Source organism: Meles meles, chromosome 2, assembly GCF_922984935.1.
Source record: "Meles meles chromosome 2, mMelMel3.1 paternal haplotype, whole genome shotgun sequence".
NCBI lineage: Eukaryota > Metazoa > Chordata > Mammalia > Carnivora > Mustelidae > Meles > Meles meles.
The window spans coordinates 51659301-51682385 of record NC_060067.1 but is presented as its reverse complement, the minus strand read 5'-3'; the positions used below and the strand labels follow the sequence as shown (position 1 = coordinate 51682385).

The window sequence follows — 23085 nt, the reverse complement described above, 5'->3', positions numbered from 1 at the left end:
AGAGGTTATTCACGGAGGTGGCATGGAAATTACAAAATCTATACAGGCTTTAGCTATAACATCAGTACAGCAAATCAGAGGAGAGCAAGGACATAGAAAGTGTAACTGTGAGAAAGACAGTGCTGGGCTCCAGGGGAAGGAAAACCCCAAGTCCCCCCAAGCCTCCCTCCTCATCACCCTATACCAACTCCTTTCTTCCATGCCCACAGAAGATGAATGGAGCTACACCAGGAAAGGCCTGAGAAGACATTCATCAGTATTTGGTCATGAACTCCTGGCAAAGGGTCAAGCCACTGGCTATGGGATCGCTTTGTTTTACCTAATTTTTAGAGCACAAGATAAACCAAAGACCAGGGAGTTTCCACAAGGGACCGGCCAGCCTCAGCTCTCAGGCCATTTCTCTGGGGCCTTTCCAGCCACTGGTCCCAGCAGGAACCTGCAGGAATAAGGAGCTCTGTCTGAGCTCATGCTCACAGACAAAGGCCCTACTGATAGGGCACTTCTTCTGGAACCCTTGCCCCCTGTCCTTCCTTCTCAAAACCAGAACAGGAAGAGCCTAGCCATATCATCTCTTTTTCTTTCTTTCTGCAGTGTGCTGTTCTCCCATGGTGACAGCACGGGGACCAGGTCCCACACAGTGGCAGTGAGGTCAAGACTCAGGTGTGGGCTTTGGAGGGTCTGTAGGAAATTCAGAGCTTAGGTAAAAATGTTTCCCAACAGAGATGGCCCAGGTCCCAAAATCATCACGGGGGTCTTAGTCTGTGTATATGTATATATATATATACACACACACTCATATATGTACACATACGTATGCATGTGTGAGTCCATCTATACTATCTATATCTGTATCTGTGATTCTACAAAAGAGAGGTGGGATTCAGGTATAAACAGGCCCTTAGCTAAAAACAATCACAGCAGCATCTTCCTATCACCTAACAGGTTTGTGGCAACCTGGTATGTTTCTATCCTGTATAGGGATTTCTCATCAATAAATGATGGAAAATAGGTCAAAGACCAAAATGAAATTAAAAAGTAAATGTAAAGGGGCGCCTGGGTGGCTCAGTTGGTTAAGCCTCTGCCTTCGGCTCAGGTCAAGATCTCAGTGTCCTGGGATCGAGCCTCGCATCGGGCTCTCTGCTTGGTGGGGAGCCTGCTTCCCCCTCTCTCTGCCTGCCTCTCTGCCTACTTGTGATCTCTCTCTCTCTGTCAAATAAATAAATACAATCTTTAAAAAAAAAAAAAAGTAAATGTATAAAGGGTAGTTATTCATGCCCATACTTCGTATGATGTACATGAACAACCACAGCAAATCTAGGGGCCAAAACTAAAACATGTTTATAAACACAACAGACACCATTTATAACCTAGGCGTCCCCGTCATCCTTCCTTGGGGAAAAAAGATCCCACTGATCCTTCCATTATTAACCAAGCAGCTACTCAGTGCCTGACATTGTGCGACATGCTAAGGGTATCTATCAAGCACAATGAGTTTTCCACAAGAAACAGAAAGCCCAGCAGGAGCATACTGCCTCACCTTGCTTCAGCAAGGTCCCACCAGCCTCCCTGCTGCTGACCATGATGGGCCCTACTCCCTGCTCTTCAGTGTGTTGGCTCCAGCCCAAGCCAGTGGCAGGACAGCCTCTAGGCCGTGCAACCATCTGTTCTGTTGACAGTAAGGAAATTCCTTTCCCAAAAAGAGCTGAGCAAATCCTGACTCAGTTGAACTGGTCAGTGCCCGTTCCTCACCCTGGGCCCATGGAATGTGAGTGAAGGACCGTCTGCCACCGGGTTGGCCTGGGGCTTAGGTATGACCGGCCCCTCTGAGGCACTTGGCCTACGTGGAACAGAATGGGGATAGTTGAATGAAAACAGAAGCAAGAAAATCTGAGAATTAAGCACTGAACACTATACATATGTGTATGTGTACATACATACGTGTATGTGTACATACATATATACATATACACGTATATGTGCTAAGTATGAAGGTACTGCTACTTTATATATGTAAAAGCACTATTTTTATATATGTTTATAAAAAATGTAAAAACCTGATTTTAAGACTTTTGATTTAAGGGGCACATGAGTGGCTCAGCTGGTTAAGTGTCTTGACTCTTGATCTCAGCTAAGGTCTTGATCTCAAGGTCGTGAGTTTAAGCCCCGTGTTGGGCTCAATGCTGCACATGAGGCCTACTTTATTTAAAAAAAAAAAAGACTTTTGATTTAAGACATGCTCAATGTAAAGAACAGACATATAAAAAAGGATAAATAAAAACTCTACATACATGCTTCAGTAACACATCTGTGATCAAAGCAATAATGTCTTGTGGGAGTTTGTAGAAACCACTGGGAAAGGTGGTCAAGGGAAGACCACACAGAAAGAAAAAGAGTGAAACAGAGTACAGAGAACCAAGAAAGTAAGGGAAATTTCTCATTTCGCAGAACTGGGGAAGCTCACAATAGAGCTTCCTTGTATTACCGAGACCTTACATACATCTGAAATGTTTTTGAGGGGCGTCTGGCTGGCTCCGTCAGCAGAGCATGCAACTCTTGATCTTAGGGTCATGACTTCAAGCCCCACGTTCGGTGTGGAGCCAACACCAAAGGAAAAAGAAAAAAAAGTCCTGAAATATAATCCTAAATGTATGAGTAATAAGACGAATTTAAAACGTGATCCTGGACTATCAATCTTAATACAAGCAAATTAAATATGCACTGTGTAAAATCCAAGGCAAAAAATAAGCACTACTGGGGTGCCTGGGTGGCTCAGTGGGTTAAAGCCTCTGCCTTCGGCTCAGGTCATGATCTCAGGGTCCTGGGATCGAGCCCCGCGTCGGGCTCTCTGTTCCGCGGGGAGCCTGCTTCCTCCTCTCTCTCTGCCTGCCTCTCTGCCTATTTGTGATTTCTCTCTGTCAAATAAATAAAATATTTAAAAATAAATAAATAAATAAAAAATAAGCACTACTAATAATGTATCTGATCATGAACAAAACTAGATCAAATTTCTATGCAAAGCACAATTATTGCATTCAAAAACATATGAATAACATATCAAAGTTGATCCAAAAATTTTCCCTCCTTTATGTGTTTAAATTCTACTTGACTATTTTATAAGCCCCACCCACATTTCATGACAGAACTTCGACACAGCATCTCTGCTCCAAAAGCCAGTGGTCAGCAAATCATGATCCCCAGCACGCTTTGCAAATAACATCACCTCAACATCGATTCATTTATTTATTGTTTCTTGCTGCTTTCCCACTATACTGGCAAAACCGAGGCATTGTGAAAGAGACCATATGGCCTACAAAGCCTAAGTTATTTACTATCTGGCCCTTTACAGAAAGCTTGCCAACATCCAATTAAATAACTATTTCTTGAAATTTTATTCTTAAACTTTTTTATAATAAAATTTCGGGAAAACTCCAAATTTTTATTTTAAAAAGTTGGGAGTTCAGGAAAAGACTTACAATAAAAATGCAGCTAAGTATTATCTTTCACTCAAAGAAAGCTCATAATAAACAAAAAAATGCAGTAAGTAAAACAATAATAAGATATAAAAAAAATACTCACAATCTTTCAAGGAGACTTAACCCAGAAAATGAGCCATTCTTCAGCTCGGATATTTTATTGTTACTCAGAATCCTAAAAATGACAGGAAAGAAAGGTAAGTTGCAGAATATATGTACACCATCGATATCAAAATAATTTAGCTCCTTATTTTTAAACCTACAAGGAATTCTAAGAAGTCACTTATTTGGCAGTTTTTGAGATGCCTGACAAAAACAGGAGCTTCTCTCTCTTTCTTTGAGAAACCACCTAAAACGGCTCACTCCCTCATCTTGTCACCTCTTAAATTTTTAGTCACATTTGACTAAAAATTTTAAGGTAAAAAGGGAAATAAGTGAACAGAAAATAGCTCTCAAGTTCTACATGAGAAGAACACCATATATACTTATATAATTAATCAACTTATGTAAGCCACGTACTTATTTAAAAACTAGAAACTTAATGGGAAAAATGTGTAACATGCTATAAAATACTGATCTTACAAAAAAATAAAGCATCCTCTAGATATTTCAATGCTGAACATTATTTGTAATTTAACAGTATGCAAATCTACTGTCTATATGTGTGAAAACATCTTTTACACACCCTAGCATACAGACAGCAGGGGCAGATTGACTGTAATACTCTATCTGATGTATCAGGACAATGCTCTTAAAGATATGACCCAACACCAAGAATTTCTTTCAAGAAGTCGGAGTCAACTCACCCGCACAATGGGACTTGCCTAAGAAGACACTACGTGTTCTTGCTCCCCTCTAGGCATTGTAGCTATGCTAAAGCACCAATGAAGATTCTCCAAAAAGACAGTGAATGTGCTAAAGCTACCTGATTCGGACATCAAGATAAGAAAATGAGAAAATCAAGGCAGAAAAGAATTAATTAGGTTAACGGCCCAAGGTGACTGGAGCAATGCCAGAACCAGATCACAAACCCAGAAAATCTCTACTGCAAACCTCCCATTCAACATACGTCAACGTAGGTCCAGAGACACGCTGCTGGCCTCATGGGCAGAAAGCTCTGCATCACACACTGTGATGCACTTCAGGGGTGCCCTTCACACGGGGTACAAAGTTGCATGCCCCCTCCCCCCAGAGGCGCAACACAGCAATTCTATGTATATACTAATAATAGAATGCCTCTGGGTCCTCAGAGTTCAGGTATTCATTTTTTGTTTCTCTACTTTTATTATTCTAAATGAAGAACCTTTAATTATTTGTCTTCAAACAAAAACAGCCATTTGACATCTGATTTTCTTTTGATATGAGTGGAATCAAAAAACAAAATCTCTGTTCAGATCGATTCACCTTTCAGAGCCTTTTTTGTGGGATGATTATTAGGAGCTTCTCGAGTCAAGGATATCTGTGTTTGAGCTCAGCTCTCTTGCTTTCAGGTTCCACTGATCTTGTCCAGTCCCTCCACCTCTCTGTAAGTGTTCCTCATTCATAAAACAGGAAGAATAATATCTACCCCATAAACACTAGAAAGAGATTAGGAAATGCATGACACATTCAATGAGTATTCATTAAATTTCAGATTCTGTTTCCTTGGTTCTAAGACATACATCCTCTCTCATTCTAATGTTTCTTGCAATCCAAGTATATTACCATGTAATATCTTGCCTCTCCCCTAAGACATGGCTAAAACAAGGACAGGGCGCTGTCGGCCACTGGGACCAAGAAAACAGAAAACATGGTGGTCGAAAACACTACAGTTAAAATACAATACCCTTTTCTCTAATCAAAATTACAAAGGTTTTTACAAATGAGGTGGCTAGCTCTGGCAAAAGCAAACTCATTCTCCTTCATAGCCACCAAGGTCACTGAAATAAGCTTTCTCAAGCAGCCCCTCAGTGTATCCTCAAGACCCTCCCACCCTGCTGCTCAGAACATCATCCCTAAACACGTCCCCAAGTCTGACAAGAAGGATACCCCGTGACCTTATTTCAGCATTATGTAAAAGGAAGAGTAAAATGATGGTACATTCAAACAAACCTTCATGCATCCATTAAAAAAGGATTCTTTCAGAGGAAAGTTGATAAAAAGGAAAATGCTTGTACTTAGTTCAGAGGCAAACAAAATTGGTATCACTGACTGAAAGAATCTCTGCAGAGATAAAAAATAAAAAATTTAAAAATTTAAAAAAAAAAAAAAGACTGGGAAAAAACACACCCTAATGGATCAACACCTTGGTGATGAGGCTTCTATGAGTTTCTCTTACTCTCTATAATCTTGTAATGCCTTTTGAAATATCTAGCAGACAATTCTTACTATTTAAATATTTTCTCTCCTGATGATTAAAAACATAAGAAACTTCCTAACCAAGGAGAGTTTGAAATTGAGTTAATTTTGCATACAATTCTATCTTAGAAATAAACACTGAAGGAATACTTTAAGCTTTGAGATTAAAGGCTCACGTTTATTTATATTCAAGAAATGTTTATGCAGCTACAGTTCTCAACTTAACAGGCACTATGAATACACACAAAAAGTAGAGGAATGAACAATGGTGTGGAGATCCAAAGCCCAGGTTTTAACGGAGACTCCCCCGCCCCAACAGTAAGTGATTTAGGTCACCTCTCTAGTTTGACTTCAATGTCACCACTTTCAAGATGGAAAAAATCAGACCAGAATGACCACCAAATTCCCTTGTAGCTTCTTGTAATTTTCTGTATTCATATTCTCATGAGCAAAACTGCCGAACCTGATGGTGACTGAGAATTTATCACCGATAAACCGAGAACTAAAGAAACAAAGGAAAACTATGCAGGCTACCAGGTAACAGACTCAGTGACAGGACTGCCCTGTGTAGGGTGAAGAATGATCCCCAACTATGGAGGGAGCTTATGAAAAACTGTCAGGGCGCCAGCTGAATTACACTCGGTACTGTTGCAGCAAAAGGACGGTCGTTGGCTCAGTCATAAAGGCTTTAGTACAATAAATGATAGATTTTATTGAGAAGAGTAAAAAGGAAGACATTTCATCACACTTAAAAAGTTATAACTGTAACCTTAAAAATACAGTTTACAACCTCATGTTAATATATTCAGTCTATCCATTACTTGGTGTGTTTAAGGATTTTGTGCAAGAAAACAGGATCGGTATGAATAAATCTACTCTGCAGACAGTTTTTATACTCAATTTTGAGACCAGAGACTGTGGAGCGAGCAAATACATAATCTCACGTATCATTATAAACCCAAAACCCATTCTAATCAATATTTTTGCTGACATCTTTGAAATTTCAAACTTTCTAGGACGTAACTGAATGAAAAGTATAAAACTTGACCAAAGTTATAAAGCTTATGTATACCCATTTCTGTTCTATACTAGCGACGTTTTAACACCACCTGATCTATAGACAATGCTTAGGAACGCGATGCTGAGCTCCTGCCTCTTGAATTTAAACACTGTAAGAAGACTCTGACGTCCATTATTACATTTAACACAGTATCAAGTTAGTTCAATATATCATTTCGGCTGAAACATGAAAAAAGGAATAAGACCTAATGTAGACATGTTTTTAAAAAATCAAGTTTATGGAGCAGAAAAAAATTAAAATTAAGTATTATAAGTTCTCAGTCACTTGCTCTTGCAAGTCCCAGAATGGAATGCTAGGCACAGCACCCACACCCTGGATGGCAGAAGGCACAGAATAATTTTCCTTTAGAGAGGAACTGAAAATATATGACAAGAGCTCCAAATATTCAGATCAAACATTGGGAATATAATTCTTGAAGTTGACCCCTGGAGAAGAAAATAAGAAAAACAATCAAATAGTGCTCTTTCAATGGCTCGAATGGTGGCACTCCAAAAGATACGCCCACCCAGAACCCAGGACTATGACCTTAAGGAGAAAAGGATGTTTGCAGATGTAATGAAGCTGAAAGTTTGGAAATGAGATCATCCTCAATTAGTACGGGCCTTAAATCCAATGACAAGTATCCTTAGAAAAGAAAAGGGGGAGACTAAGAGACTGTCATATTTAAAACAAGGGCAGTCTCATACAGACAAAAAAAAAAAAAAGAAAGAAAGAAAATGAAAGGCAGACAGATTTAGAAGCTACAATAACTAAAGATTTTCTAGAACTAAGAAAAGGAGTACAGAGGACTACATTTTTTAAAGTTTGATATTTTTAAAATCATAAACCATGTTAAAAGATAAACAACAAATACTTATGACTATTACCAAAAACAAAGGCCTCATTTCCCAAATATATAAAGAGCTCTTAAAAAAAAAATCCTCAATAGAAAAACTAGCAAAGGCCATAAAAAGACAGTTCAGTGAAAGTAAACACAAATGGATCATAATCGTATGAAGGGATATACAACCACAATCATGAGAGAAATGCAAATTAAAACCAAAACAAGATACCATAATTCACTTAAAGAGTGCAAGAAAAACGTGATAACACATTTTATAATCAGAGGGAAACAACCACTCATATTCTGCTATCAATCAATATAATCATTATGGAAGGCAAAAGTACAAATGCATTTACAACATTTGATCCATTAATTCCCCTTCTGGAAATTTATCCCAAAGACAAATTTGCAATTGTGCTATATACATGTTATATATTAAATTATGCAATTATATATTTATACAACAAAATTATTCATTGCACTATTTGTGAAACTTAATGACTGGATATTTAGGTTGATTCCAGGAATACAGGATTGGTCCTGATGAAATACAGGACCCACACAATGGGATAGCAGATGAGGGGCTGCAGAATGGGAAGAGAGAATGCTCTTTAGGCATTCACACAGAAAGATCAGAGACATACTAAGGACTGAAGGTATGCATTTACATTTTAAAATTCTCCATCCCTTGACATCTCTGATTTGCTCAAGCAACAGAAACTGTAGTAACACAAACTGATCCTGCATTAGATTTATTATGTAGAGTAATACTTGTTATTGCTACATCTTTATCAAATACAAAAGGGGTGCCTGGATGGCTCAGTCAGTTAAGCGGCCTGCCTTCGGCTGGGGTCATGATCCCAGGGTCCTGGGATCGAGCCCGGAATTAGGCTCCCTGCTCAGAGGGGAGCCTGCTTCTCCCTCTCCCTCTGCCTGCAATTCTGCCTACTTGTGCTCTCTCTCTCTCTGTGTCAAATAAATAAAATCTTAAAAAAAAAAAAAAAGACAATATGGCTAGGCTAAGCTTCTGAGACACTTTCATAGGCACATGTTCTAAAAATTTAGGACACCCTGTGATAAGCTAAAATCAGTTATGCTAACTCCTCATAGGTCCCTTTTGTTGCTTTGCTTCATTTATCCTGCTAATGAAAACTGGTTACTCCCACGTTCGCTGAAGTTCTAGTCCAGGGGGTGGCCCAATCCAACCCACCACCTATCTGGACAGCCTGTGGGCTTCTAAGAATGGTGTTTATATTTTTAATGGTTGGAAAAAAAAAATCAAAAGAATGGTATTTTATGATACATGAAAATTCCATAAAACATAAATTTCCATGTTTTTAAAATATTTTTGGCAAACGACCATGCCCATTTCTTCACATACTGTCTGTGGCAGCTTTCCTGCGATGACGGCAGAGTTGAGTAGTGTCAACAGAGGCTGTCGTGGCCAGGAAAGCCTAAAATATTTACTATCTGGCCCTTTACGGAGAAAGAGAAAGTCTGTCAAGGCCTGTTTTAGCACACACTGCCCCAATTTATTCTTTGGTTTCCGGCAAATGAAAATCAAGTGTTCTTTTCTAAATTAATTCTTCCTAGCAAGTAAGAGTAAGTATTAACTAGATGGCAAAACTCCTCATCAATCTGAGAAACCTCTGTATTAAAATCACATGGGATTCAGCACGCCATCGGCAACATGCACATTCTGTCCTAAGTATTAGCAGTCTGTTTGCCAGTGTGTCCCCAGTTCTTGATGCATCCCTTCATTCAGCTCTGCAGAGAAAATTCTGGGTCGTGGGCTTTAGTTCCAGTGCGTCAAACGATGCTTTGCCCGCCAACTCTGCCACATCACCTTGTTTTAACAAGGACTTTGCATTTGGTGAAATTCCTGAACAGGCACTTGTGTATTTGCCGTGTCTCCCGTGACTGGGTGAAATCCATGTGGGGATCTTTTTGAACCTGACAATCTCTGCATCCCCACGGGAGTGGATCTAACAGTAAACATGTGAATCCATTGTACAGCCCTCCTTATACGGCTGTTCTCAGTTACTCTTCAGAAACACCCTACGACATCAGTATTAATTTTTTTAAAACTAAAATTTGCAGGGCGCCCGGGAGGCTCAGTTGGTTAAGCCTTCAGCTCATGATCCCAGGGTCCTTGCTCAGCGGGGAGCCTGCTTCTCCCTCTCCCTCTCCCCATGCTCCTGTGCTAATAAATAAAATCTTTAAAAATAAATAAATAAAACTAAAACCTGAGAGTTTGTCCAGGTTCAGATTCAAACCAGGTGGCAGAGTTAAGATTTGAATGACGCCAGGTACGTAATAAGACACTCTAGTGGCCATGGAGGTGCGCGCCTCAGATCTTCCTTCAAGAGAGACGCTGCAAAGGAGGGCAGTTAGCAGAGAACTTCCAGCTGCAGCTGTCCCAGGGATCTGCCTCAGTTTCCAAGCAAAGTCCACCCACTTTGTAAACAATGCCAGCCAAGGGCTCAGCACAGCAGGGTGACAGGTTCTCCATTCCTGGCCAGCACAGACTCCCCAAGGGGCGATCTCTGTAGCAGCACTGGCCCAGACTTCTGCACAACTGTCCTATCCAACCGTCCTTCCTTTCCCCTCTCCTTTCACAGAGGCCAGCTCTGCATCCCAGTCTGAAGGATCGCATGCCCACATCTGCTTCATTTCCCTTCATCTTCCAGATACAATTCCAGCAGCACAAATCTTATACTTCTAACCTCTTCTTAACACTTGGCTGTGTTTCCCAAAGGATCCAACTGGCAAGACGCCCAGAATATCCTTTCAATAAATGAATAAAATAAAAATATGGCTGGGTTTAAGGTTCTGCATTCAAAGATCCCTCTTAAGGAACTAATAACACAGCATCTACAATGTACCCAATGTCCCAGCTTCCTATGGTCCAGACGAGGAGAATAAACCTCAGTGCTGTTCTCATGACTTCTTCTCTCTGAAGCTTATGGAATTTATTTTTGGGGGAGAGGGGGAGAATAAAAAATTCTACCAGAATATATCTAGTTCGCGTCTTTTAATACTGCAGTAGAAGTGTCCTAAGCTACTGTTTTCCACATTTTCACCCTTCTAAAATTAGGACCATCTTAAAATTGGTATCAAAGGAAATTTCCAGCTGCTAGGAAAAGGAGTAAGTTAAGAATTTATCAGTCGTTGTCACTGTTGGCATACACACAAACTGTGGATGAATTTTAAGTCTGGATCCTTAATTACGGCTTAATGTTTACACATTAAGGTTTCACTATGATACAGCACTGAAATAAAAAGTTGTGTAATAGAAGATTGCATATTATATGGCAGTCGGCATAATTAAAGGCAGTAGAAATGCTAAATCTCTCAGAATTTAACATTTAGGAGAGGTTGGTGGGATTCATTCATGTGTCATAGAGAATGATCACTCACGCAGCTCACAGCTCTCATTAGCCACCAGCTCATTTATAAGAGAAGCAGTTAAACTTCCAGTGATACATGATTAAATTAAATGGGGGGGGGCTTTTTAACTTAACTGAGTAAAAGTGCAAACAAAACCCTATCTTCATCGATATTCAAATGATACTATCAAGACTAAAGATGGAAAGAAGTCAAAATCACCTTAATAAAAAAAGATCAGCGGGTTACGATGTGTGCATTTAAAATATATTTATCGGGGCGCCTGGGTGGCTCAGCGGGTTAAAGCCTCTGCCTTCGGCTCAGGTCATGACCCCAGGGTCCTGGGATCGAGCCCCGCATCGGGCTCTCTGCTTGGCTGGGAGCCTGTTTACTCCTCTCTCTCTCTCTGCCTGCCTCTCTGCCTACTTGTAATCTCTGTCAAAAAAAATAAATCTTTAAAAAAAATAAAAAATAAAAAAATAATAAAATATATTTATCACACACGGAAAGAAAAAGAAACTGATAAAGGGGTAAAATGTTATTAATAGCAAAAGTTTTAGGCAAGCTGGGTCACTTCTGGCTTATGGTTTTTGAAAATCGTAAGCAAAACTGACCTCATTACTCCAAGCTGATATGAGGTAACCACTAACCAATTCCTCTACATTTACGATAACTCTTAATGTTACTATCAGTCCCTGCAAACAGCACTCACTGCCTTCACACTCCTAAAAGCTACCCTGGAGCTTCATTCCATGTTTGGGTCCGAGTGCTTCTGGTTTGCAGTCTTTTGATGAGTGCACAGTAAACTGTGACTAATGACTACTTTGGTGATTCACTGGTTTCCTGTTAAACTCTGGACACAGGTCATTAGAAGCAGACTTCTGGATTGTTCCTGCGTTCTCTCTGGCTACTGGATCCTCTGAAGTGGTCATGGTTTCCTTTGTCTGGCCTCGACCTGCTTCAAAGCTGTGCTCAGCCCAAACCCCTCTCTGCCCTTCTAGCAGCCTGAGCTTGTGAGGAGTAGTGGGAGGGCTCAGCAGTGGTCCCAGCTCTGGCCGGCTGGCAAGGGGCACTAGCAAAGCTTGCCTGAGGAGTTAAATGAGATCAGACCCCCATGTCTGAGCTAACAGATTTATGTGGTTGGGGAAAGACAAAATGTATTTGGCCTCCAAATTTAGAAAATCTTTCCAGCAGATTCACAGAGTCAGTGTCTCCTAAGAGAAAAGCATGGTTTTCGGGGAAGGGGACAAGGGAAAGAATTATGGGCTCTGATAAAGGAACTCTTTGAACTTAACACCTATCACCAGAACAGTTTTGTTACCCTGAGGAAATTCCTGGAATATCATGATGGGGTTTAGAGTAGAAAGAGGACCTCTGGTATCTACCAGCACAGGGCAGATCTCTCATTCATGTCAAGTTTCATTTCACTCTGATGATTCATAGGAATTACTGGGAATAGCTTCCGAGGCGGTTCCTCAGCCCCATCCGTGTTATTATCTTGAGGATCTGAAGGTTGAGTGCTCCCTCTTCTTGGATAATTAGGTTGTTTGCGGGCAAAGTCCTTTTTTTCAAAGTCCCTTTTGCTTACAGTCTTGACAAGTATCCTTGTCAACATGGGCAGGTACAAAGTTAGTTCTAGAGTTTGGTCGACGCCCCTGTAGTTGCTTTAATTGTAGAGCCATGACTTTATTTGCTCGACAACCCTTGTTCTAAAATTCTTTCAAAATGCTCCGCAAGATGCTGGAGCTCAGAAAGGGGAGTAATCTCCCATTTTAATTTATGTTTCTTTAATAAATCATGAAGCTCAGGGAGAAGGCCATTAAGGAAACGAGCAGACAAGGCACTACCAGCTTTGCAGTCCTGGAGACCAAAATGCTCTCTAACTACTTCTAAGCAAAATCAAAAATCTACAACCGATTCATCCCTTTTTTGCTTACAGGCCTATACCATGGTCCAATCAATTCTCACAGGAATCAATTCTCACAGGAAAAATCTTGGGTGTAGCTTCAAGGAGTGACTTTTCTCACTTTTTTAATTGTCGTTATTCTTTTGAGGCATGTGTGGTGGGATCCTCAAAGACTTTTTAGAAGGGTCTTTCCAATCATCTGCATGGAGCCACCTGAGGGCACCTCCTTACCGCATGTAAATGAATTGGTATAAAGCAGGAAATCCAGGGTCATGAGCTCCAATAAGAATCTTGAAGTCTTTATAAATGTAGTTTGATCCACCTTTAGGCCTGGACAATCCTTTACAAACCACAACTCTGGTGAAGGGTTTATGTTTTGCTGCAGCTGTGATCCACAGTTCACGGGATGGTCTTCCTCTCAAGGACATCAGGAACTTAGGAGGTAAGGTGGGGTGAGGGGAGATCGAATGGAACATTAGCATCCAGACAGTCAGGCGCAGACGGGTTAGATGGAGAGTAGAGTCCTCAGCCTCAGCTGGAGATTTTGTCTTCAGTGTTTTGTCTCCTTGTAACGACTGTTTTTAGAAAGGCTATTTGAGGGTGCCTGGGTGACTCAGTTGGTTGACAGACGGCCTTCAGCTCAGGTCATGACCCTGGAGTCCCGGGATCGAGTCCTGCCTTGGGCTCCCTGCTCAGCAGGGGGTCCTCCCCTGACCTCAGGCCCCCCCATACTCGTTTTCTCTCTAATAAATAAATAAATAAATCTTTTAAAAAAAGGGGGGGGAAGGAAGAAAGGAAGGCTATTTGTAAGCCATGTTGTCTTCTGGAGGCCTATGTTAACCAACCAAGGATTATATTTCATTGTTTTTGGGAGACTCGAAATCCTCTTCTCAAGGGCACCCCTAAAGTAGATCATCTTTTCTAAAAGGGAGGAAAAGAAGATTTAGACCAGTTGGAATCCATCTCTACCTTTAGATTCCTTAAAATAAACCATGGGGAATGAGGTAATTCCACCACTGCCTAAAACCCAGGGAATCCCAGGTTTCTCCCCTTACCGATAAGGAGGGTGACTTACCAAAGAAGCTTCAACAGACAAACAGAAAGCAAGTGTGCACAGTAGAGTTGGACAGCTCAAAACCCAGAGCAGAGCCAGGATCCTAGAGACTGACCTAAGAAACTCCATGGCTGGTGAGAGAAAACAGTGAGCACAAAGGGCTCGGTGGGAACTGGCAGCTAGTTTGCTCACTGGCCTCGGGTTTGTATGAGGTCAGTGTCTAGAGACCCCATCTCTGACACCATTGTGCACACACCAAAAAAGACTGCAAACCCACAGCACCCCCACCAAACATGGAATGGGGCTCTGAAGCACACTGTTCTAATATTGCTTACAGAACGTGAAGGCAGCAAGTATTTACACTCTATAGTGACTGGTTACAACATCAGAATTTTCTTAAATGAGAGGGAATTGGCTAGTCATTAACACTTTTCAATTTGGGGGAACTATTTCAGTTCTGCTTATGATTTTCAGAGGCATAAGCAAGAAGTGACCCAGGTCAAGTTAACCTCACTTGTCTTGCAAAATAAACTAAATTAAGCATCGCTTGTATGACTAACAGGTTTTGTCTGTTCAAAGCATTTTCAAGTAGTGACTCTATTTGTGTTTGATTTTAACATGGAACTATCAGATGGGACATAAAATCTACTACATAAGAAAAGACAAGAAGTCAGACAACCTACAGAGATGTAATAACAGCATATAAAAGTAAGTTTTTTGGAAGAACATGGCTTATTTCTTTAATGTACAATCCTAGCTGTATTACTGAGCTGTAACATACATACAATAAAACATACAGAAGTATTCGGTGTGATGACCTGACCACTGTACATGCCTTTGTAATCACCACCCCAACAAGACAGAGCAAGTGACCATCACCATCCTCTCAGAAAATTCCTCCCTGCCCCTCCCTGCTCCCCTGCTCTTCCCCACGTGATGCCCCCAGCCCGTGGAAACCACGTTCTGACTTTCATCATCATAAGTCAGGTTGGCCTTTGTGGGGGACATTTGTCACAGTTTGGGTATATCACAGTATGGGTATGTCTTTTGTTTGACATAACTTCTTTTTTTAAAGATTCATCCATACTGTGGTATTTTAATTTGTTCTTTTTTTTATTTCTGAGTCGTATTCTACGCTAGAAATATACTTCCATTTGTGTACTATTCCCCTGTTGATCAATATTTGGGTTTCCAGTTTCCAACTACAGTAAGACTGCTGTGTGTGTCCTTTTGGGGACCAAGTTTTCTTCTCTTGAATAAATCTGCAGAGTTGGAATTCCTGGGTCACAGGGTAATACATGCATAAGACATTGAACTCAGAGCAGTTGTACCCTCTTTACAGTGCCCCCTGGCCCTGTGTGATGGTTCCAGTTCTTCCCACATCCTCTCCAGAGTCTGACAGTCTATTTGATTTTGGCCTTTCTCGTAGGAGTGCACCAGTATCTCATCTGTACTTTTGTCCCCGTAAATGTGGAGCTTTTCTCAATGTGCTCATTGACCACTTCTAAATATCCTTTTGTAAGGTGTCCATTTACATGTCCTGCTCATTTCTTGAGTTTGGAAGAGGTGAACACATAAGTAACTTAATAAAAGGCAACAAAGGCTTTAGAACACAATGCTATTTGGTAGGTGGGGTGGGCAGGGAAACCAGGAAAGCTACGAGATCATTTCCTAGCCCCCCCACCCTTTTTTAATGTATTTGAGATTCACGTGTTGCACGTATCAGTTGTTTGTTCCTTTTTCTTGCTGAGTAAGTAGTCCCTGGTAGGGATGGACCACGCTTTAGCATTCCCCAGCTCAAGGACATCTGGGTTGCTTCCAAATTTTGGTGATATGCATAAAGCGGCTATAAATATCTGAAGAGAGGTTTTTGTGTGAGCATATGTCTGTCTTTCTTTTAGTCATTTTCTAGAAGTCTGATTGCTGGCTTATATGGTACATGCATGTTTCATTTTGTAAGAAATTACCAAATTGTTTTTCCAGAGGAACTGTACCATCCTGCTCTCCCACTAGCATTGTATGAGGGGTTGCCCCACATGTTCCCCAGCACCTGGGACTGGCAGAATTTTTTTGATTTAAAGCCATTCAATGTGCAATGGGACCTAACTGTGGTTTTTAATATGCATTGTCCTAAGAAATAATGATTTTGAGTGTCTTTTTTTTTCAACATGATGTGTACTCCTTAATCCCCATTACCTGTTTCTTCCAACTCCCCACCCCCTCCTCTCTAGGCTGCTTCATTTGTCTCTTTTTTTCCTCCCTCTTTCCTCTGTTTTGTTTCTTAAATTCCACATATGAGTGAGATCATATGGCTTGACTTTTTAAATTCAGCAGATAAAAGATAAGATGAACACTACTGGGAGGCACATCATGAATCTGGAGAATATGCAAATAACAAGGGCTCCAGGGGGTAAAAAACAAAAAAAAAGGAACAGGTAGTGGGGCGCCTGGCTGGCTTAGTTGGTGGAACATGCAATTGAACTCAGGGCTGTAAGTTCAAGCCCCACGTTGGGTGTAGAGATTACTTTAAAAAAATAAAATTTAAGGGGTGCCTGGGTGGCTTAGATGATTAAACATCTGCCTTTTGCTCAGGTCATGATCCCAGGGTCCTGGTATGGAGCTTTCATCAAGCTCCCTGCTCAGTGGGGAGCCTGCTTCTCCCTCTCCTTTTCTGCTGTTCCCCCCTGCTTGTGCTCTCTCACTCTCTCTGTCAAGTAAATAAATAAAATCTTTTTTTTAAAAAAACTGAATTAAATAAAATTTTTTAAAAACCGGAACTGGTCGAAAAATGGCTACAATTAAATAAGAGGAAATGTCTGCAGAAAGTAGAACAGAGGTCAGCAGGGGGCAGGGGAGGAGGGCTTAGGGAATTATTACATAGTGGGTACAGGGTTAATGTTGGAGACGAAGAAAATGATGTGGGTATAGACAGTGACAGTGTTTCTATGTATGTTTCTATGTGTCTATTAACGCCACTGAATTATACACTTACAAATGGTGAAAAATGATGTTATATGTCTTTTACCACAATAAAGAAGTCATGTCTAATAAACGTGTATATAAAACAAAATAAAACAAAAGGACACGTCTCCAGTTTGAAGACTTATAAAAACCAACCATATGCCAGGCAAACGAATTTAAAAACAAAAAGCAAAACAAACGTACAAAAAAGCCATGTACACCAGGCATATTCTGATAAAATTTTTGAGTTTCATGCTAAAGAAAAAAAAAACTCTCTACATTTCCAAACAGACATTGAAAACATGCGGGTGTTTTTATAGTTCAGCTTTATGATCTCTTCCACAGATTTGGCGAATTAGGGAAAAAGGTCAGTGTATCCACCTGCCTTCTTGAAACTGTATGCCATAGTACTTCCAACTTTACTCTCGGTGAGGTGAATAATTATTAAAAACGAGACAGCAAGTCAAAGACATCAACTACTAACATACTACTGTGGGATCACAATCTAATTTATCATCAAAAAGACACTTGAGAATAACACAGGGTGCCATTAATAATTACACTAAGACAACAGGTGTCAACCTGGGCATACGCTCACACTTAACTATTCAAATGGTTCATTAAATAACCTTTCAAGTTTCTGTGCATTTTTAATCAAAGACCTGACATTTTTTTAAGGCCTGTTCTCTCTTCTGATTATTTCAGATTATTTCCTTTTTGTTTATGGAGCCGCTGAATAAAGAATCTATTTTTCTGCTCTGACACTGAACAGTAAGTTTATGTGTATTTAAATAGCACTTGGTTAAGAAAAACAAAATGGTTTTTTATGCCGTGCTAGATACACGTCTGAAATGCCCAAAAATGAAAAACTCTATATTAAAGAACACTTCATCTTATCTTATGAACACACCAGCTCCATGAGAAAAGAGAGCCCCATTTTTCAAGGTGTCTATACATCATAAAGAACACTGGACACTTAATATTTATGATACAATAAGAAGCAAGTTATTTGGCATTTTAATCAAACAGAGAATGCTCTATACTGAGGTCTTTTCAGAATTTTGAAATCTTTGATTTTTAAGCTAAAATTCATGATGGACCCACCATATGTTAATTGAGAATATACTGAAGCACCTACTGTGTGCTCGGAGTGACAGGAAGGATACACAGACAGATTCACAAGTAGTATTAGTCCTTGAGGTCTAGTGTAAAGTGCTACATGTGGAATGCATGACTGATCCAAATGAAATAGAGGGGGTTTTTTTGGGTTTTTTTGATTTATTTATTTTAGAGAGAACATGCACACACAGGCCCAAGTTAGGGGAGGAGCAGCGGGAGAGACTCTCAGGCAGACTCCTCTCTGACCACAGAGCCCCCTGCAGAGCTCATCTCAGGACCCATGAGATTGTGACCTGTGCGGAAAACAAGAGTTGGGAGGCTTAACCCACTGAGCCACCCAGGTGCCCCAACAGAGTTTAAATATTACTGAAATGCAGAATGATTAAGGGAAAGGTGTCTGAAATTTGTTTTAAAAAAATGAGTAGGAATGCAAAGGGCAAAAAAGAAGAGGAAGATCCTTTTAAACAGAGGAAACTCCTCGAAGGTCTGTATTAGTTTTCTAATGCTGCAGAACCAATTACACAAACTGAGTGCTTTAAATCAACACCTGTAATTGGATGCACAGCTGTACAGGTCTAAAGTCCAGGCACTGAATGGGTGGGTCCCCTACTTACCAGGGGCTGGCTATGAGTCCCTGAACACCAACAGGAGAGATGCTTGAGTTAATGAATGGAGGGGAGGCAGGGGGGGATTTAAGTATATGCATCAACTACAAAGTATTCTTACCAAAGCCACACTTGCATCTAAGTAGTGAAAAGTGATGCCTCAAAATTTTAATTTGCATTTCCAACTGTGAATGTGTGTTCCCTCTCTGGAAATGTCCTTTGACCATTACAACACACTGGTTACAAGTAGGAGCTCTCGAGTCAGACTGTCTGGGCTCAAATCCTGGTTCCATCACTTACTGGCTAGTGACCTCAGGGAAAATAATAAGCTTCCATGCCCCACAGCCTTAGACACAAAAGAGGGATCATAATAATAATGATCTCATTAGGGAACTGTATGAATTAACTAATACAACACTTAGAACACGTGGGACAGGCTCTGGCATGCTCAGCAGACATTACCTATTATTACTGGCCCATATTTCTGATAGATCATGTATTTCTTTTTTACTAATTTGCAGGAGTTCTTAATATAAGGAACCCAGCATTTTTTTCCAATACAACGTCACAGAGATCCTCAGGCAGCTGGTCCAAATGCTAGGAGCCACTCCACTAGAAGATATTTGGAAAGCACATTTTCGAAACTATCGCTGAGGAGTGAAATCAATATTTTTGACAAGGATAGAGCTTACTACTAAGTACAGAATCTAAATAATTCTCCTGGTAAGAAATCTCTCAAGACCTTTTGTAAAATTAGGTGGCTAAGCCACTCTTTTAAAGTAGCTGTTGAAACTCTCTCAAACAGTAAAAGAACACTGATATACACAAAAACCCATTATGATCCCCAGATTATAAAACCAAAGAAACAATTAATATAGTCATTAACAGAGTCTTGGGCTTCCACGGCCAATGGCAAACAATGGCACGTGTCCCATTCCCTCCCTGTCCCGTGCCCTGGGCAGATCATGAGTCAGTCCTAGCTTTTTCCTGATAAGCTCACACAACATTCCTGGTGGCTAGTCCCAATTCACTGGTGCAGACATTCCAGAAACCTATTTGCCATCCTGATTCTAGTGCAGAAGTAGGTTACCGTCACTTAGGACATCAGATGTACCTTTATAATTGGTGGAGGGATGGTGACCAGGAACTGGCCAGCCTCCTAGAGAGGAGTTAGGCAGTAAGGGTCAGCAGGGAACCGTGTGGAATAGATAGCTTCAGCCAGAAGGCTGGCATTGAAAGATTTGTAGTATGTCCGAACACAGGCAAAGCCAGGAAGGGTGAGGGAGCACACTAGCAAGAAAAAACAACTGTGGGGGTGCCTGGGTGGCTCAGTCGTTAAGCGGCTGCCTTTGGCTCGGGTCCTGATCCCAGGGTCCTGGGATCGAGCCCCACATGGGACCCCCTGCTCAGCGGGAAGCCTGCTTCTCCCTTTCCCACTCCCCCTGCTTGTGTTCCCTCTCTCACTGTGTCTTCTATCAAATAAATAAATAAAATCTTAAAAATAATTTAAAAAAGTAAAGAATCTTTAAAAAAGAAAAAAGAACTGTGACACACACATCTTCAAGACCTCCATTAAGTCTGGAGATAAAAGGAAAAAATACGTGTCTGTGTGTATAAAGTTACAGTTTCTTCACCATGCTGAAGGGAAAAAGTTTACAATTCCAAATGTTATGGACACCCTGTAAATTTCTTCAGAGACTGAGAAATTCAGATAAACAAGTTGGTCGACTCACTGAGCTAGGGGGGTTAAAAATTTGTATTCCTGTAGCAGAGGAAGGATAGGGTTCTACAAAGAGACAGCCAGAGTTCTGATGCTAAAAAAGCCTACCGAGATCTTAAAGGGGGCTGGGGTGGGGGGGGACTCAGAGACAAAACAGAAATCTAATTAATAGAAAGGGAGCACAAGGTCCCAATGTTGGGAGCAGCCCTAGGGAATGAGGGCAGGTCTCAGCCTGTTAAGCGAGGGGTACTCAGCCGAAGGAGTGGTGAAAATGGCATGCAAGCTCCAGAACCACTCAGGCCAGACCCTAAGGAATGAACCAACCCTACACACATCCCCTCCACCAAGAAAAGAGGCCCCGCACTTACTACCACAATGCAACCAATCAATTCTAATAAATCAATTTCAGCTTCATTAAATGTGCATACAGTGTCTGTGGATTTTTAAATATACCTCTGTGATCTCATCAGGTGTGGTTTGCTTCAGTGGGATATATGAAATCATAGAACTTTAGCAGTTCAAGAGCCCTTAAAGATCATCTGCTTCAAAATCTCATTTTACTGTTCAGGAAAGGGAGGGCCAGGTACATTATGATCAGCTGAGGGTCACAATTCTACTAGGCAGCAAAGCTAATCAAGGCCTCTGCATCCATTCAGTCTCATAATTATTTCCTCTGTACCCTCCTTACTGGTCACCTTTATCAAATAAGAATGCCAGTTCCCTGCTCACCCAGCACAATTGTGACATGTAGGTACAAACCCTCCCTAAAAGGGGAAACCTGCCTAAAGGGCAACTACTTCCCTATGCTGCCATGATTCCTTGCATCTTAACAGGGCAGCTAAGCTGGAGATGGGAACAATTATTCCCAGGTAAAGTTTTCAACCTCAAAAACACAGACAAGAAAAGGGCTGATTATTTCATCATCAATAATACTACACTGCAGTTTAAACCCCTCAATGATAGCCAGAGGGGATGTTCTAATTCCTTCCCCACAGCTCCTTAGACCGAACACCCAGCAGGTGAGGATTCTCAGTTCCCTTGTCATCTCATCAGCCAGCCGCCTCTAAGAAATGGTTTCTCATCAGCCAGCCGCCTCTAAGAAATGGTTCAAAGCAAACAAGTCCCGTAGCTTTTGTTCAACAAAGACTTAACCCCCACTCTACTGCCAAAGTGAGCCCTGAAGTTGTCGGTTACGTCTTTTACGGACATAATACCAAGAATTATAGGCCTAAAGGTCACGATCGGGGGCCCAAAGCCTACAAAACAGGTAACTTGAGAAGATCAATTTATCTGTCCATGCTTCAGCGGGCACACCTGTCGGAGGGAGACAATACCAACCTCAGGAAGCGATTTTAATGTAATGTGGTAGGTGAAGCATTTGGCACAGGACCTGGCACATGATAAATACCGGAATGCTGGTTATTACTGCAATTTTTAAATCAGTTAGAGGTTCCTATAGATAAAGTCAGTTCTGTAAGCCAAAGAGCTGTATAGACAGCTTAAGGTTCTCTCGTCATTCTATTTCCATGTAATTACCAAACCGGTCTTGGGAGAAAGTTAAACTAAGCAACACAGTTTGTCACCATATAATTCAATTGTGAATCCTGCAGGTTACATCAAAACAGGGGTGCCTGTGTGGCTCAGTTCCTTAAGTGACTGCCTTCAGCTCAGGTCATGATCCCAGAGTCCTGGGATCAAGCCCCGAATCAGGCTCCCTGCTCAGTGGGGAGCCTGCTTATTCCTCTCCCTCTGCTGCTCTGCCCAGGTGTGCTCTCTTGCTCTTTCTCTGTCAAATAAGTAAATAAAATCTTATTTTGAAAAACTGGAGACAGCAAGTCTATCAAAATTAATTTTATCAGAAAGCTAAGCTGTGTTTTCTGAGACCCATGCTCTTGAAAGAGAACATTAAGACCAGAATCTTTCCATTGATTTTATTATCCTGCAACATCCCAAAAGAAAAATAAATGCACCCCTAAAAATAAACCAACCTAAGTTGAAATAAATTAAAAATAATCACTCAGGGGCACCTGGGTGGCTCAGTGGGTTAAGCCGCTGCCTTCAGCTCAGGTCATGATCTCGGGGTCCTGGGATCGAGTCCCGCATCGGGCTCTCTGCTCAGCAGGGAGCCTGTTTCCCTCTCTCTCTCTGCCTGCCTCTCTATCTACTTGTGATCTCTGTCAAATAAATAAATAAAATCTTAAAAAAAAAATAATCACTCAGGGTCAGAATAAAATATAACCACGAAGGCTTACCTGGAGAGTCATAGACTAGCAGAACAGAAATATAAAAGGGCACGAGACAGCCTGATTGGGCCATATGATGTTCAGCTCCCAGCAATATTTTCCAGGCACAAGGGGAGCCTGGTATTCACCGACCGCAGGTCCCCACACTTTCCATTTGAAGAGCTGCCACCATCTACTACCACTCAACGTCCTAAAACCACGTAGAGCACCTCCATCGCCCTCCTCACCCATGCTCACTCCATGACAACAAGACACCCGCAATTTAAAAGGTTTTATAATCACTCAAATGGGAAAAGATGGTAACCCTGATACAAAGACCTGAGAACATTAGAAAGCTTAAACAAGGGAAAGTCTGACCAAGCTTTTACACTCCTAA

The 23085-nt window shown here is 41.1% G+C and overlaps 1 protein-coding gene across 1 annotated transcript in view; it reads right to left on the bottom strand.

Annotated features, from left to right (window-relative positions):
- Positions 1 to 23085, bottom strand: part of ADGRA3 (adhesion G protein-coupled receptor A3) — a 129433-nt gene that overhangs the window by 87647 nt on the left and 18701 nt on the right. Inside the window, exon 2 of the mRNA XM_045998179.1 lies at positions 3577 to 3648. Coding sequence (XP_045854135.1) covers positions 3577 to 3648 — 72 coding nt within the window. The remainder of the gene's footprint in view (positions 1 to 3576; positions 3649 to 23085) is intronic.